Source organism: Hypanus sabinus, chromosome 1, assembly GCF_030144855.1.
Source record: "Hypanus sabinus isolate sHypSab1 chromosome 1, sHypSab1.hap1, whole genome shotgun sequence".
Taxonomy (NCBI): domain Eukaryota; kingdom Metazoa; phylum Chordata; class Chondrichthyes; order Myliobatiformes; family Dasyatidae; genus Hypanus; species Hypanus sabinus.
Window position 1 is genome coordinate 37,603,022 of NC_082706.1, and position 15,750 is coordinate 37,618,771.

General features: G+C 52.0%; 1 protein-coding gene across 1 annotated transcript; it reads left to right on the forward strand.

Annotated features, from left to right (window-relative positions):
* Positions 1-5,896: 5,896 nt before the first annotated feature.
* On the forward strand, positions 5,897-14,781 carry LOC132393073 (collagen alpha-1(I) chain-like). The gene is made up of 4 exons (XM_059967850.1): positions 5,897-6,056; positions 6,707-7,566; positions 11,603-11,686; positions 14,251-14,781. Exons 1-4 carry the CDS (start codon positions 6,011-6,013, stop codon positions 14,254-14,256), a joined length of 996 nt encoding a protein of 331 aa, XP_059823833.1. The 5' UTR covers positions 5,897-6,010; the 3' UTR covers positions 14,257-14,781.
* The last annotated feature ends 969 nt before the right edge of the window (positions 14,782-15,750 follow it).

Consider the following 15,750-nt stretch of genomic DNA (forward strand, 5'->3'; position numbering starts at 1 on the left):
CTGGGGTGGGGTGTATCAGTGTTTCAGTGACCTGTGAGGGGTGTATCAGCGTCACAGTGACCGGTGTGGGGTGTATCAGGGTCACAGTGACCGGTCTGGAGTGCAACTGTGTTACAGTGACAGTTGAGTTGTGTATAAGTGCCACAGTGACCGGTGAGGGGTATATCAGTGTTTCAGTGATCGCTGTTGGGTCTATCGGTGTTACAGTGACCGCTGTTGGGTGTATCAGTGTTACAGTGACCGGTGTGGGGTGTATCAGTGTCACAGTGACCGGTGTGAGGTGTATCAGTGTTACAGTAACCGATGAGGGGTGTATCAGTGTCACAGTGACCGGTGTGGGGTGTATCAGTGTCACAGTGACCGGTGTGAGGTGTATCAGTGTTACAGTAACCGATGAGGGGTGTATCAGTGTCACAGTGACCGGTGTGGTGTGTAACAGTGTTACAGTGACAGTTGAGTTGTGTATCAGAGCCACAGTGACCGGTGAGGGGTATATCAGTGTCACAGTGACCGGTGAGGGGTGTATCAGTGTTACAGTGAGCGGTGTGGTGTGTAACAGTGTTACAGTGACCGGTGAGGGGTGTATCAGTATTTCAGTGACCGCTGTTGGGTGTATCAGTTTTACAGTGACTGGTGAGGGGTGTATCAATGTCACAGTGACTGGTGTGGGGTTTATCTGTGTTTCAGTGACCGGTGTGGGGTATATCAGTGTCACAGTGACCGGAGAGCGTTGTATCAGTGTCACAGTAGCCAGTGTGAGGTGTATCAGTGTTACAGTGACCGGTGTGGGGTGTATCAGTGTTTCAGTGACCGGTGAGGGGTGTATCAGTGTTCCAGTGACCGGTAAGGGGTGTATCAGTGTCACAGTGACCGGAGAGCGTTGTATCAATGTCACAGTGACCGGTGTGGGGTGTATCAGTGTTTCAGTGACCGGTGAGGGGTGTATCAGTGTTCCAGTGACCGCTGTGGTGTGTATCAGTGTCACAGTGACCGGTGTGGGGTGTATCAGTGTTTCAGTGACCGGTGAGGGGTGTATCAGTGTCTCAGTGACCCGTGAGGGGTGTATCAGTGTCTCACTGCCTGGTGATGTGTGTATCTGTGTCACAGTGGCCCGTGTGGGGTGTATCAGTGTTACAGTGACCGGTGTGGGGTGTATCAGTGACCCGTGTGGGGTGTATCAGCGTTACAGTGAGCGGTGAGGGGTGTATCAGTGTCACAGTGACTGGTTTGGGGTATTTCAGTGTTACAGTGACCGGTGAGGGGTGTCTCCATGACCGGTGTGGGTTATATCAGCTTTGCAGTGAGCGGTGAGGTGTGTATCAGTGTCACAGTAACCAGTGTGGGGTGTATCAGTGTTACAGTGACTGGTGAAAGGTGTATCAGAGGGGCAATATGTTCGGGCACACAATGTTGGCGCTGGAATCTTGTGTGTTGCCCCCAGCTCATGTTTGGACTGTGTTAGTTGTTAAAGCAATCGAGGACGTTCACTGTGTGTTTTGACATACAGTTGATCAATAAATCTCGTCTTCAGTGGATCGTATTGTCCATTTGCCCTCCACAGATCCTGCGCAGCTTCTCCAGCGTGTTCTGTGCTCCGTCATTCTGTGTCTGAACGTTGCAATTTTTCTCTGAAGCTTTCGGGGCATGGGAGGCACACAGGAGTGCGATAGATCTGCTGGGGAGTGGTGTCGCAAAGTCAGCCAGGCCCAGGGATTGATGGTGGAGCTCAGGATGAGGAAGTCAGGAGAACCCGTGCACAAGTCCTCCTCCAGGGGCCAGCAGTGGGAAGTTCAGAGTTCACATCTGACCACAGCACCGACCTTGTGATTCATTTTCTTGTGGGCATTCAGCGTCAATAAGAAGAGACTCAATAGAGTCAATGAATGGAGGGAGAAATAACCAATGTAAAAAAGACAACAAACACAGAAAAATACAAAATTAATAATAATAATAATAACAACAGAGACCATAGATTGTAAACTCATTGAAAGTGAGTCCATAGATTGTGAAATCAATTCAATGTTGAGGTGAGTGAAGTTATTCACTCTGGTTTGAGAGTCTGATGGTTGAGGGATAACAACTGTCCCTGAACCTGATGGTGTAGGACCCAAGGCTCCTGTATCTCCTTGCTGATGGAAGCTGTTTCCCTGCGACAGGAGTCCCTGTAGAAGTGCTGTGTGGTGGGAAGGGTTTACTTGTGTCGGTCTGGGCTAGGTCCACTACTTGCTGTTGGAGCACTGGTGTTTGCACACCAGGCTGTGGAGCAACTTGTCAGCACACTGACAACCACTCATCCATAGAAGTTCGTCAGAGTTTTAGATGACTTACCAAACCTTCCAAACTTCTACAAAAGTAGAGGCATTTGCGTGCTGGGCCCAGGACAGGTCCTCTGAAACGGTAACACTGAGGAATTGAAAGTCGCTGACCCTCTCCACCTCTGATCCCCCGATGGGCTTTGGCAGAAGACCAGGTTAGCACTGGCTGAAGGACATGTTTCTGTGACCCTGTGACTGGATGGCTTGAGTTGTTAAGGAGAGACTATAGACCCTGAGGAACGTTGTTTCCTTTGTTTGTGTGCAGTTGAGTAATGATAGACATGAACTTGAAATTGGATAAGCTGGGATTGCTTTCTCCGGAGTGAAGGAGGCTAAGAGGTGATCTCAAAGGTTTATAAAAACATGGGAGGGGTGTAGTGTGCGCTGATAAGGTGCATGGTCATGGAATTTTCCCCCCAGTGTAGGGTGTTTGAAACCAAGTTTAAGTTGAGGGGACCTGAGGGAAAGTCTTTTCCACACAGAGGACGGTGCGTTTTTGGAACAAGCTGAGAATCTGGTGCCCGGAGGGGGCCCGTCCTGGGGTTGCAGGCCTCTGCGTTTGAGGGACCAGGCTCACCCGGAGTGTGAGAGGTTGCAGCCCCTCTTTGAGTTTCTCAAGGGGCTGCTGCTGAGGTTCTGGCTGCACTTTACCCCTGCACTCCTCACCCGCGGGCGCCCAGTTCGGGAGGGGGCAGGGTGCGGGGAGCATCTCCCGGTGGGCCTGGCCAAGATGGCCATTCATGGGTCTAGACGGCAGAAAGCAGAGGGCATGGCACGGGCCGACTGCCTGTCCTTCTTCCGAGGATACATCCGTCCTGGCTGTCCTTGCGGAGGGAGCATGCGGTCCCAATGGGTACAGTGGGGGGGGGGGTCCCCCTGGGGTATTGACTGTTATTGATTGGGTAGTGACCATATTATAATCTGAGTGGACTACTGTCTTGTAAATACTGAATGTCTGTACCTTGTGTGATTATTATGTAAATAAACTTTTATAGCTTGGTTAAAGGAAGGGTGGCTGGGAACTGGGCTGGTGTTAACGTTATTGCCGCTGCTTCCATGACTCTGATGAACACTGTGGGCATTCTATTGTGTAGTGATATTTGCAGGCTGCCCCAGCACATCCCTGGCTATCGACGCAGGCAACGCAGGTCGCTGCATATTCCGACGTGGATGCGCTAACTCAATCTCAATCTGCAGCTTCCCACAGTCAAAGCCTCTCAGTGCCGAGCCAGCAGTTACACTGGGTCGTTTGCATGGGGGGGGGGGGGGAGAGCAAAGAGAAATGGATTTGCAGCATCAGAGATGCAACATTCACAAGAAAAATGTAAATTTACCATAAGTTATACAAGAGAGAACTCAAAACACACTCGTGCGAAGTGGTCACACCGAGGCAGTGAAAAAAACGAAAACTTCTGCAAATGCTGGAAATCCAAGCAACACACGGAGAGAAATTATTTTATTTTATTTCGAGATCCAGCAAGAACAACCCCTTCCAGCACTGGAACGCCCGATTTCACCCACAGGACAATTTACAGTGACGCAGTCCGTCCCCGCATGGTGTTGGGCCGGTTAGTTCGAGAGCTGGAGTAATTGTCACTGAACCGTTAGCTTTACCTGTCAAAATTACATCAAAACTTGCAGTCGAGTGTGTTGCCCGAGGACTGTTGATCCTGCCATTGGAGGGAAGGGATTGCCCCTGAGGTCCCCAACTCTCTGCGGCCTCCTCCCGTACATCCGAGCTGCCGATGCAAACGGCCAGCGAGGGTCTGGAGATTGGCTGGCCGCTGTAAGTCGCCCTGAGGCAGTGGACGAGCAGTAAAATCTTTGGGGGCAATTGCAACATGTTGATGCCATTATAAAGAAGTAGCAATACTGACAGCGGCTGTATTTCACTAGGGGTTTGGGGGGGGGGGGAGGCGGTCTGTCACCAAATCTCTACCGGTGTGCCACGGAGAGCACTCTGACCGTCACCCCCAGCTCAGCGGGACTCCGCACATGATCGGGAAAAGCTGCAGGAAGATGCAGGCTCCGCCAGCGCCATCGTGGGCACCGGACACCCCAGCACTGGGGAAGCCTCGAAACGGCAGCAGCCCTCATTGAGGACCCTCATGCCCTCTTCTCATTGCTACAATCAGGGGGGAGGTACAGGAGCCTGAAACCACGCACAACACTTCAGGAAAAAGCTTCTTCCCCTCCACTATCAGATTTCAGAATGGACAATGAACACATGAAAACTTATTTGCTTTTTTTTCACTTATTTAATATTTATTTCTTAATTTATTTATAGTTTGTGTATTACGTATTGCAATGCACAGCTCAAAATCAGGTTTATTATCACCAGCATGTGACGTGAAATTTGTTAACTTAGCAGCAGCAATTCAATGCAATACATAATATAGAAGAGAGAGAAAAAATAAATAAACAAGTAAATCAATTATGTATACTGAATAGATAAGAAACATGCAAATACAGAAATACTGTATATTAAAAAAGGAGGTATTCAAGGATTCAATGTCCATTTAGGAATCGGATGGCAGAGGGGAAGAAGCTGTTCCTGAATCACTGAGTGTGTGCCTTCAGGCTTCTGTACCTCCTACCTGATGGTAACAGTGAGAAAGGGGCATGCCCTGGGTGCTGGGGGTCCTTAATGGACACTGCCTTTCTGAAACACCGCTGCATAAAGATGTCCTGGGTACTTTGTAAGCAAGTACCCAAGGTAGAGCCGACTAGATTTATAACGTTCTGCAGCTTTTTTCGGTCCTGTGCAGTAGCCCCTCCATACCAGACAGTGATGCAGCCTGTCAGAATGCTCTCCACAGTACATCTGTAGAAGTTTTTGAGTGTATTTGTTGACATACTAAATCCTTTCAAACTCCTAATACAGTAGAACCGCTATCTTGCCTTCTTTATAACTACATCCTCAGAGATCTTGACACCCAGGAACTTGAAGCTGCTCACTCTCTCCACTTCTGATCCCTCTATGAGGATTGGTATGTGTTCCTTCGTCTGACCCTTCCTGAAGTCCACAATCAGCTCTTTTGTTTTAACTGACGATGAGTGCCAGTTTGTTGCTGCGACACCACTCCACTAGTTGGCATATCTCACTCCTGTACACCTTCTCGTCACCATCTGAGATTGTACCAGCAATGGTTGTATCATCAGCAAATTTATAGATGGTATTTGGGCTATGCCTAGCTAGTCATGGATATTGAGAGAGTACAGCAGCGGGCTAAACACACACCCCTGAGCTGTCGCAAAGCAACAAATTTCACGACATATGCCGCTGATAATAAACCTGATTCTGATCTAACCCTGAGAAAACAGATCAGTGTAATTGGATGTGGATAGTCAGCACCGGCTCGATAGGCTGGGTGCTTCCTGCTGTCCCTCTCTGTGACAATTATTTGCCCCTCCACTCTCCGTTGGAGGGCTAAGACTCCGCTTTCTCGCTGCCCGACCCACCGCCCCGGTCGCCCCACTTCCGCTCAGGTGATGTAACTTCTGATCACGTGAGCAGGACCTGATCGGGCGGCAGCGAAACCGCGGATCCGGAATTACAATCAGGATCGGCTCACGGGACCGCAGGAAACGCCATTGAACGGAGCAGAAGCCGGAAGCGGGTGGACTCCCGTCCACCGGCCGCGGCAATACAGCCCGGGTTTTGCGGGAAACTGTGATCGATCGCAGTGCCAGTGATGAGGCGGCGGCGGTTCCTGCTCGTCCCCTTGTTGCTGTTATGCGGTGAGGGAGCACCCGGCGATCGCGGTCCAGGCTTGACTGACCCGCGCTCAACCTTACCCCTCTCTCCAACCCACCCGGCCGCTCTGGGTCCATCTGCCCCCTTCTGGTCACTCCTCACCCTTCCCCGGCCGCTCTGAGTCTACCTGCCCCCTTCCGGTCACTCCTCACCCCTCCCCGGCCGCTCTGAGTCTACCTGCCCCCTTCCGGTCACTCCTCACCCCTCCTCGGCCGCTCTGAGTCTACCTGCCCCCTTCCGGTCACTCCTCACCCCTCCCCGGCTGCTCTGAATCTACCTGCCCCCTTCCGGTCACTCCTCACCCCTCCCCGGCCGCTCTGTCTACCTGCCCCCTTCCGGTCACTCCTCACCCCTCCCCGGCCACTCTGAGTCTACCTGCCCCTTTCCGGTCACTCCTCACCCCTCCCCGGCCACTCTGAGTCTACCTGCCCTCTTCCGGTCACTCCTCACCCCTCCCCGGCCACTCTGAGTCTACCTGCCCTCTTCCGGTCACTCCTCACCCCTCCCCTGGGTCCACCCGCGCCTCCTCTGGTCACCTTGCAACCCTCCCGGTCCACGCTGGGTCCACCTGCCGGATGACTCTGCAACGTTCCTGTGCTCATTCGCTGACTCGTCTCTTTCCCCCACCCCGCAGGTTCCCTGCTGGCCTCTCCGCAACCCCAGGACAAGAGCAACAATGTAGGGAATGAGCCCGACCCGAAATCAGTAGGGAAGAATGGAGCCCTGGAACCAGCAGGGAAGGAGGGAGGCCCGGAACCAGGGAAGAAGGGGAGCCCGAAGCCAACAGAGGAGGATGGAACCCCGGAACCAGTAGGGAAGAATGGGGGCCCGGAACCAGTAGGGAAGGAGGGGAGCCTGGAGCCAACAGAGGAGGATGGAGCCCCGGAAGCAGTAGGGAAGAGTGGAGCCCCTGAACCAGTAGGGAAGAGTGGAGCCCCTGAACCAGTAGGGAAGGAGGGCGGCCCGGAACCAGTAGGGAAGAATGGGGGCCCGGAACCAGTAGGGAAGGAGGGGGTCCCAGAACCAGTAGGGAAGGAGGGGGTCCCAGAACCAGTAGGGAAGAATGGGGGCCCGGAACCAGTAGGGAAGGAGGGGAGCCCGGAGCCAACAGAGGAGGATGGAGCCCCAGAACCAGTAGGGAAGAATGGGGGCCCGGAACCAGTAGGGAAGGAGGGGGGCCCGGAACCAGTAGGGAAGGAGGGGAGCCCGGAGCCAACAGAGGAGGATAGAGCCCCAGAACCAGTAGGGAAGGAGGGGGGCCCGGAACCAGTAGGGAAGGAGGGGAGCCCAGAGGTGGTGGCAGAGGGAGCTGAGGACAAAGAGGTGGACAAGACCCCGGGTGCCGTCGAGCTCGGCCCTGGCAACCTGGGGCCGAAGGCTGACGTTGTTTTGGTGCCCCAGGACGAGCCTGAGAGCAGCCACTTCTTCGCCTACCTGGTCACTACCGCCGTCATCGTGGCCATCCTGTATGTCACCTACCACAATAAACGCAAGGTGAGCAGGCTGGGTTTATAACACTCCATACAGCATCATCGCCGGCCTTTCGGCCTAACAGCTCCATGCTAGCCAAAGTGTCTGTCTAAGCTGGTAACGTGATGTCCCTCCGTACCCTCCATATCAGCAAAACGAACGACTTCGGGAAGGCTGGTGTGCACATAAGCATGTTGCTGTTTTCATGCAGGGTGCTGAGATCTGACTTTCGAGTTCCTCGGTGTGCCCAATCCAAATAGCATGTCCTAGTCCAACCGCGTAGGCGAGAAAGCTCGCCAGCACCTCCACTTAAACTTGGCACAGCCCCTCGACACTCGCCGACTTCACTGCACGATAGAAAGCATCGCGGCTTGGCACGGTAACCGCAGGGAGCTGCGGACGCTGCTCGGCGCATCCCAGGAACCAGCTTCCCCTCCACCGCCCCAGCGAAACATCGAAGACCCCGCCCATCCCGTCACGCAGAAGATTCAAAACCGCTCGAGGACGGCTTTCTACCCCGCTGCTATCAGACTGTTGACTCGGCCCTCACAATCTGCCTTGTTAATGCTCTCTCACTTTATTGTCTGCCTGCACCGCAATCTCCCTTTCACACTTTTTTCCCTGCATTCTGTCATTCCACTTCAATGCATTGTAATGAATGGGTCCATATGGATATCTGCAAGACAGTTTTTTCACTCAGCCTCCAAGAAGGCAATTTACCATTTAGCCCAATTGTCTGTGCCGGGCCCGTATCCCTCTAAACCTTTCCTGTAACTGCCTCGACCCCTATACGTGGGCAGCTCTTTCACAGGAATGATTCCGAGAATGCAAAGGCTGACGTATGAAGAGCATTTGATTCCTCTGGGCCTGTGCTCTCTGGAGTTTAGAACAACGAGGCGGGCCTCCCTGAAAATGCAAGGGGACTGGGAAAACCAGGTTGGTGTCAGATTGCAAAAGAGGGAATCTGTTGAATGCCTACAAGATAGCTTTTTAGAGCAGCTTGTGCTCGAGCCTACTTGGTGAAAGACTGTCTTAGATTGAGTGTTGTGCAATAACCCAGATCTTATTAGGGAATTAAAGTAAGGAAACCCTTAGGAGGCAGTAATCATAATATGATTGTATTCATACTGTAACTTGAGAGGGAGAAGCACAAGTCACATGTTTCAGTATCACAATGGAATAAAGGGAATTACAGAGGTGTGAGAGGAGTTTGCCCAGGAGGATTGGAGGAGGGACAACGGCAGAGCAGAGATGGCTGAACTTTCTGGGAATAGTTCACAAGGCCCAGGATAGATATGTCCCACAGAAGAAGTTGTTCTCAAATGGCAACAAGAAGGGAAGTTAAGGACTGCATAAAAGCCAAGGATAGGGCGTATAAAGTTGCAAAAGAGACGGGGAAGTTTTTAAAATCCAACAAAAGGCAACTGAAAAAGCTATAAGGAGGGAGAAGATGAAATAGGAGGGTAAATTAGCCAATAATATAAAGCAGGATACCAAAGTTTTTTCAGTTTTATAAAGAGTAAAAAGGAGGTGAGAGTTTGTATTGGACCACTGGAAAATGATACTAGTGAGGTAGTAATGGGGGACTAAGAAATGACAGATGAACTCCAGAGTATTTTGCTTCAGTCTTCACTGTGGAAGACACTATCAGTGTGCCAGAGGTCCAAGACTGTCAGGGAGCAGAAGTGAGTGCCATTACTATTATGAAGGATAAAGTGCTAGGCAAGCTGAAAAGTCTTAAGATGGATCAGTCACCTGGACCAAATGGACTACATACCAGAGTCCTGAAAGAATCAGCTGATTCTGGCGTAGTCACTCCACTCTTTTAAGAAGGGAGGAAGACAAAAGAGTGGAAATTATAGGCCAGTTAGTCTAACCTCAGTGGTGGGGAAATGTTGGAGTCCATTATTAAAGATGAGGTTTTAGGATATTTGGAGACTAATGATTTAAAAAGAAGTCGAAGTATGCATGGTTTCTGTGAAGGGAAATCTTGCTGACAGATCTGTTAGAATTCTTTGAGGAAGTAACAAACAGGGTGGACAAAGGAGAGGCAGTGGATGTCACTTACTTAGATTTTCAGAAGACATTTGATAATGTGCCACACATGAGGCTGCTTAAGATAAAGTCCTATGCCATTACAGGAAGGATTCTGCATGTATAGTGGAATGGCTGGCAGGCAGGAGACAGCGAGTGGGAATAAAGGGGGCCTTTTTGGGTTGGTTGCCAGTGGCTAATGGTGTCCCTCAGGGGTCGGTATTGGGACCCCTACTTTTCACATTGTTTGTCAATGATTTGGGTAACAGAATTGACGGCTTTGTGGCAAAGTTTGCAGATGATACGATGATAGGTGGAGGGGTAGGTAGTGCTGAGGAAGCAACAGATTTGCAGCAGGACTGACAAATTGGAAGAATGGGCAAAAAGTGGCAGATGGAATACAGTGTTGGGAAATGTGTGACAATGCACTTTGGTAAAAGGAACAATAGTGTGGACTATTATCTAAATGGGGAGAAGGTTCAAACATCAGAGGTGCAGAGGGAATCAGGACTCCTTGTGCAAGACACCCAGAAGGTCAGTTTACAGGTTGAGTCTGTGGTAAAGAAGGCAAATGCAATGTTGCTATTTATTTCAAGGGGAACAGAATATAAAAGCAAGGAGCAACTCGTCAGGCTGAACTTGGAGTATTTTCAATGGTTTTGGGTCCCTTATGTGTTGCCATTGGAGAGAGTCCAGAGGAGGTTTATGAGGATTGTTCTGGGAATGAAGGGATTAACAAATTAGGAGTGTTTGGCAGCTTTGGACCTGTACTCACTGGAATTTAGAAAAATGTGTGGGGGTCTCATTGAAACCTACTGAATGTCGAAAGGACTAGATAAGGAGGATGCGGAGAGGTGGGGGTATCCAGCACTAGAGGGCATAGCCTCAAAATTGAGGGGCAGCATTTTCGAACAGAAATAAGGAGGAAGTTTTTTTAGCGGAAGAGTGGAATCTGTGGAACACTCTGCCACAGACTGTGTGTGTGGGGGGGGGGGGGGGGAGAAGGTCAAGTCCGTGGGTACAGTCAAAGTGGAAGTTGATGGATACCTGATTGGTTGGGGCATCAAGAGGTATGGTGAGAGGGCAGGTGGATGGCGTTGAATGGGATGTGGGATCAGGTATGATGAAATGACGGAGTGGACTCGATGGGCTGAACAGCCTAATTCTGCTCCTATGTCTAATGGACCTGTTCTGTTACCAGTGTAGATGGATAGGAAAGGGATCAGGGTAAACACAGGCAAATGGGATTAGTTCAGATAGGCATCCTAGTCAGAGTGGACAAGTTGGGCAGTTGGCTGTTTCTGTGCCGAATTAGTCTATGAGAGGGAACTCCACCATGGACAGTCCCAAGCTCGGCTGTGTGAGGAGGAGGGTTGGCCACGGGATAAGCACCCCCATCCTTTAAAAGCCCAGAGCGACAGGAAAGCCAAAGACCTCATCCCTGGGAGAGGAAGGATCTTTGATGGGCGACACCTAAGGGCATCCTGAAACAATGACCCAGGACAGAGGACTCCGATGAGCAGCTGTTGGCAGCCTTTACCCCTAAAGGGGTGGAAGGCTTAACACCAATAGCAACCTGTTACACCAGGGTATGTAGAAAAAAGTGGTTATACAGTGAAAAGTGCTTAATAGTCTGATCTCCACACTGGTAAGTGAACATGGGAGATTCACTGCCTAGGTACGAGGTACAGGAGTCACAGGTCCCACACCACCAGGTTCAGGAACAGTTATTACTCTACAACCATCAGGCTCCTGAACCAATTTCACTCACCTCAACACTGAGCTGATCCATTGATCTCTATCTCTGTCTCTGTATGTCTGTCTCACTCTCTTTTCTGTCTTTTCCTCCATGTCCCTATCTAAGAGTCTGTCTCTAATATATCAGCTTGTTGCAGACGTTTAACACTCCCAGTGCAGAGTTCACTTTCAGCTGTTGTGTGCGTCTCCTTGTCCATCCGGTTTTGGGCACAGAATGATTATCCTCGAGTTGTATTTTTACCCGTCTCTCTCTCTCTCTCTCCGGCAGATTATCGCTGTTGTTATTGAGGGTCGCCGTTCTAAAGCGGCTCGGCGTCCAAAAACCACCGAGTACCAACAGCTGAACCAGAAGGTCAGTATCTGCAGCCTCCTTTTGCACCCCCATTGCCCTCTCCCACCCCATTCACACCCCATTGCCCTCTCCCACCCCGTTCACACCCCATTGCCCTCTCCCACCCCGTTCACACCCCCATTGCCCTCTCCCACCCCATTCGCACCCCCTTGCCTTCTCCCACCCCGTTCGCACCCCCATTGCCCTCTCCCACCCCCATTTCCCTCTCCTCCCCATTGCCCTCTCCCACCCCCATTTCCCTCTCCTCCCCATTGCCCTCTCCCACCCCCATTTCCCTCTCCTCCCCATTGCCCTCTCCTACCCGTTTCACACTCCCATTGTCCTCTCCCACACTGTTCGCACCCCCTTGCCTTCTCCCACCCTGTTCGTACCCCCATTGCCCTCTCCCACCCCCATTTCCCTCTCCTCCCCATTGCCCTCTCCCACCCCGTTCACACTCCCATTGTCCTCTCCCACACCATTCGCACCCCCTTGCCTTCTCCCACACCGTTCGCACCCCCTTGCCTTCTCCCACCCCGTTCGTACCCCCATTGCCCTCTCCCACCCCCATTTCCCTCTCCTCCCCATTGCCCTCTCCCACCCCGTTCACACTCCCATTGTCCTCTCCCACACCGTTCGCACCCCCTTGCCTCCTCCCACACCGTTCGCACCCCCTTGCCTTCTCCCACCCCGTTCGCACCCCCATTGCCCTCTCCCACCCCGTTCGCACCCCCATTGCCCTCCCACCCCGTTCACACCCCCATTGCCCTCTCCCACCCAGTTTGCACCTCCATTTGCCTCTCCCACCCCGTTCACACCTCCATTGCCCTCTCCCACCCCATTCACACCCCCTTTGCCCTCTCCCACCCCGTTCGCACTCCATTGCCCTCTGCTCCCCATTTGCACCCCTATTGCCCTCTGCCACCCCATTTGCACCCCCATTGCCCTCTCCCTCCCCTCCCTCGTTCACAACCCCATTGCCCCTTCACAGGCCCCCCCATGCACCGCCTTGCTGACCCCTGCTACCCCTGCTCTCCCTCCATCTCTCCGCTTCTCTTTACTTTCTAAAAGGTTTTAAGAGAGTTTAATTTCTCGCAAGTACATTGAAACATTCAGTGAAAGGCATCATTTACGTCAATGACCAACACAGTCTGAGGATGAGCTGGGAGCAGCTCGAGAGGGCGGCCACACTTCTGGATGATGTGGCTCGGAGGGCCCATTCTGCACTGTACCCCAATAAACAAACAAGCACCTCCCTACAGTGTTAGGAATTAACCCCCCCCCCCCCCCCCCCCACCGATTGCCGATCGCTGGCCCTTCAAAGCCTTGTGCTCCAGAGGACAAATGACAGCAAGTCAGGGGTCGCGGTCTGTAGGTCATAGGTCAACAGGCGCCATGACCTGGGATTGGATCTTGGTTGTGTGGGTGGAGGGGGGGGGTGGGTAAGGGGTTTGTTTTGCTGTTGTTGCTTGTTGTACATTGGCTTCCTGTTACTCTGCTGTCACTAGCGTTCTAAGTTGGCTCTGGAATGTGTGGTGACGATGTTGGAAAATGCACGGTCAAGCACTTTGGTAGAAGAAATAAACGTGCAGACCATTTTCTAAACAGGAAGAAAATTCAGAAGTCTGAGATGCAGAGGGACTTGGGTGTCCTTGAGCAAAACACCCTGAAGGTTAACTTGCAGGTTGGGGAAGGCAAATGCCATGTTAGCATTCATTTCAAGAGGTCTAGAATACAAGAGCAGGGAAGTGATGCTGAGGCTTTATAAGGCACTGGTGAGGCCTCACCTTGAGTAGTGTGAACAATTTTGGGCTCCTCATCTAAGAAAAGATGAGCTGACATTGAAGAGGGTCCAGAGGATGTTCACAAGGATGATTCCAGGAATGAAAGGATTATCATATGAGGAATGTTTGATGGCTCTGGGTCTGTACACGCTGGAGTTTAGAAGGATGAGTGGGGGGGGGGGGGGGAAGTCTCATTGAAACCTTTTGAATGTTGAAAGGACTAGATGTGGAAAGGATTTTCCCCATGGTGGGGGAGTCTAGGCCAAGAGGGCACAGCCTCAGGATAGAGGGCCTTCCATTTAAAACAGGTGCAGAGTAATTTCAGTAGCCAGTGTGTGGTGAATTTGCGGAACTTGTTGTCACATGCAGCTGTGGAGGCCGGGGTCATTGGGTGCATTTAAGGCAGAGTTGATAGGATTTTAATTGGACGTGGCATCAAAGACTACGGAGAGAAGGCCAGGGAGTGGGTCTGACGAGGTGGACGAAGGATCAGCCAATGTGAACTGGCAGAGCAGATTCGATGGGCCAGGCGGTTCTCCTTCGGCTCCTCTGTTCTGTGGACGTACCTGTCCCTAGCACACCCTCAGGTTGTTATCGAAAACGACACATTTCACTCTGTGTGTGTGTGTGTGTGTGTGTGTGTGTGTGTCCTCGTGTTTCCCCTCCAGGTCTTGCTAGATGTCATCCACCGTTCCGACCCCCTCCCCCCCTTCTGAGGGAAACTACCCCCGTTGTCGTGTCTGCTTGATCTCCCCCTGCCCCTGCTCCACCAGCTTTGACCCCCTCCCTCAATCTCCGCAGATTTAAAGTGGATCAGTGTGGAACGACCGCGACTCCCCCTCGAGAGACAGGAAACCTTCAGCCCGTTGGACTCTGCGGCGCCTTGCTCCGAGCAACAGCTGGACTGCCTCACCTCAGGGAAATTCGGGGAGGGGTGTGGGAGGCAGTGGGGCTGACACAGTAGGTGGGATAATTGGGAGGGTGGGGGTTGATGATGGTGGTTCATCCCTGCTGGACCCGGTGGGGGTGGCGGGTGTGCTGAGCCGCTGGGGAAGGACCGGCCGGGTTGTTAGGCCCTTTCCCCAAAGCAGCCATGAGGACAGTAATCTGCTACTGGCCCCTGGTTACGAGCCCGGCTTCACCCCCACCCCCCACCCCATTACACTTGCACGCTTTCTTTTGCACTTACGGCTAGAAATGGCGACGATCTGCGGCAGGGCATCACGCCTCTGTCCTGGGAAGGTTGGTGAGCCCTATCCCGTGAAACGGGTGCCACCGGCCTCCTGTGAAGTTGAATGTTTCTAATGAGAATTAAATGAAACCTGTGGCCTCCTCGGTCTCTGCCTTGTGCTTTCTTCCCCTCCGGCCAGTGAAGTTAGCGATGCGGAGAATGCTCGAGTGGCTGCCGTTCTGAGCGGTTGAGACGCGAGTAAGATTGGCTTTACTTCGCAGAGGGAAATCCGCCGTCCGCGTCAGTGGCCGGCTCGAACCGGGGGGACGCCCGCAAATGTCGCCACGCATCCGGCGCCAGTGTAGCATGCCCACAGCTTGGCGCCCCTAACCCGTTTTCGGAGTGTGGAAGGGAACCCCCCCCGGTTGCGGGAAGCCCGTCGAAGCTCCTTGCGGAGAATGGTGGGGTTTGAATTCCAGTCGGTCGACCCTGGTGATCAAAGCATTGGAGCCGTTATACCTTCATTCAATGTTGAGTTTCGAATACATGAATCACCTGGAGATATCAGGATTGGATCAGCTTTATTTCCTGTACTCATTCACATAGAAACATAGAAAACCTACAGCACAATACAGGCCCTTCGGCCCACAAAGTTGTGCCGAACATTTCCCTCCCTAAGAAATTACTAGGGTTACCTATAGCCCTCTATTTTACTAAGCTCCGTGTACCTATCCAAAAGTCTCTTAATAGACCCTATCGTATCCGCCTCCACCACCATTGCTGGCAGCCCGTTCCATGCACTCACCACTCTTTGAGTACAAAATTTACTCTGTACCTACTCCCCAGCATCTTAAACCTGTGTCCCCTTGTGGCAACCATTTCAGCCCTGGGAAAAAGCCTCTGCTCTGACTATCCACACACATCAATGCCTCTCAGCATCTCGTACACCTCTATCAGGTCACCTCTCATCCTCTGTCTCTCCTAGGAGAAAAGGTTGAGTTCACTCAACCTGTTTTCATAAGGCATGCTCCCCAATCCAGGCAACATCCTTGTAAATCTCCTCTGCACCCTTTCTATGGTTTCCACATACTTCCTGTAGTGAGGCGACCAGAACTGAGCACAGTACTCCA

Coding starts and splice junctions, on each gene's coding strand:
- LOC132393073 (XM_059967850.1), top strand. CDS start 6,011: ATGAGGCGGCGGCGGTTCCTGCTCGTCCCCTTGTTGCTGTTATGCG. Junction 6,057..6,706: donor CCCCTTGTTGCTGTTATGCG/GTGAGGGAGCAC, acceptor CCCACCCCGCAG/GTTCCCTGCTGGCCTCTCCG. Junction 7,567..11,602: donor CCTACCACAATAAACGCAAG/GTGAGCAGGCTG, acceptor TCTCTCCGGCAG/ATTATCGCTGTTGTTATTGA.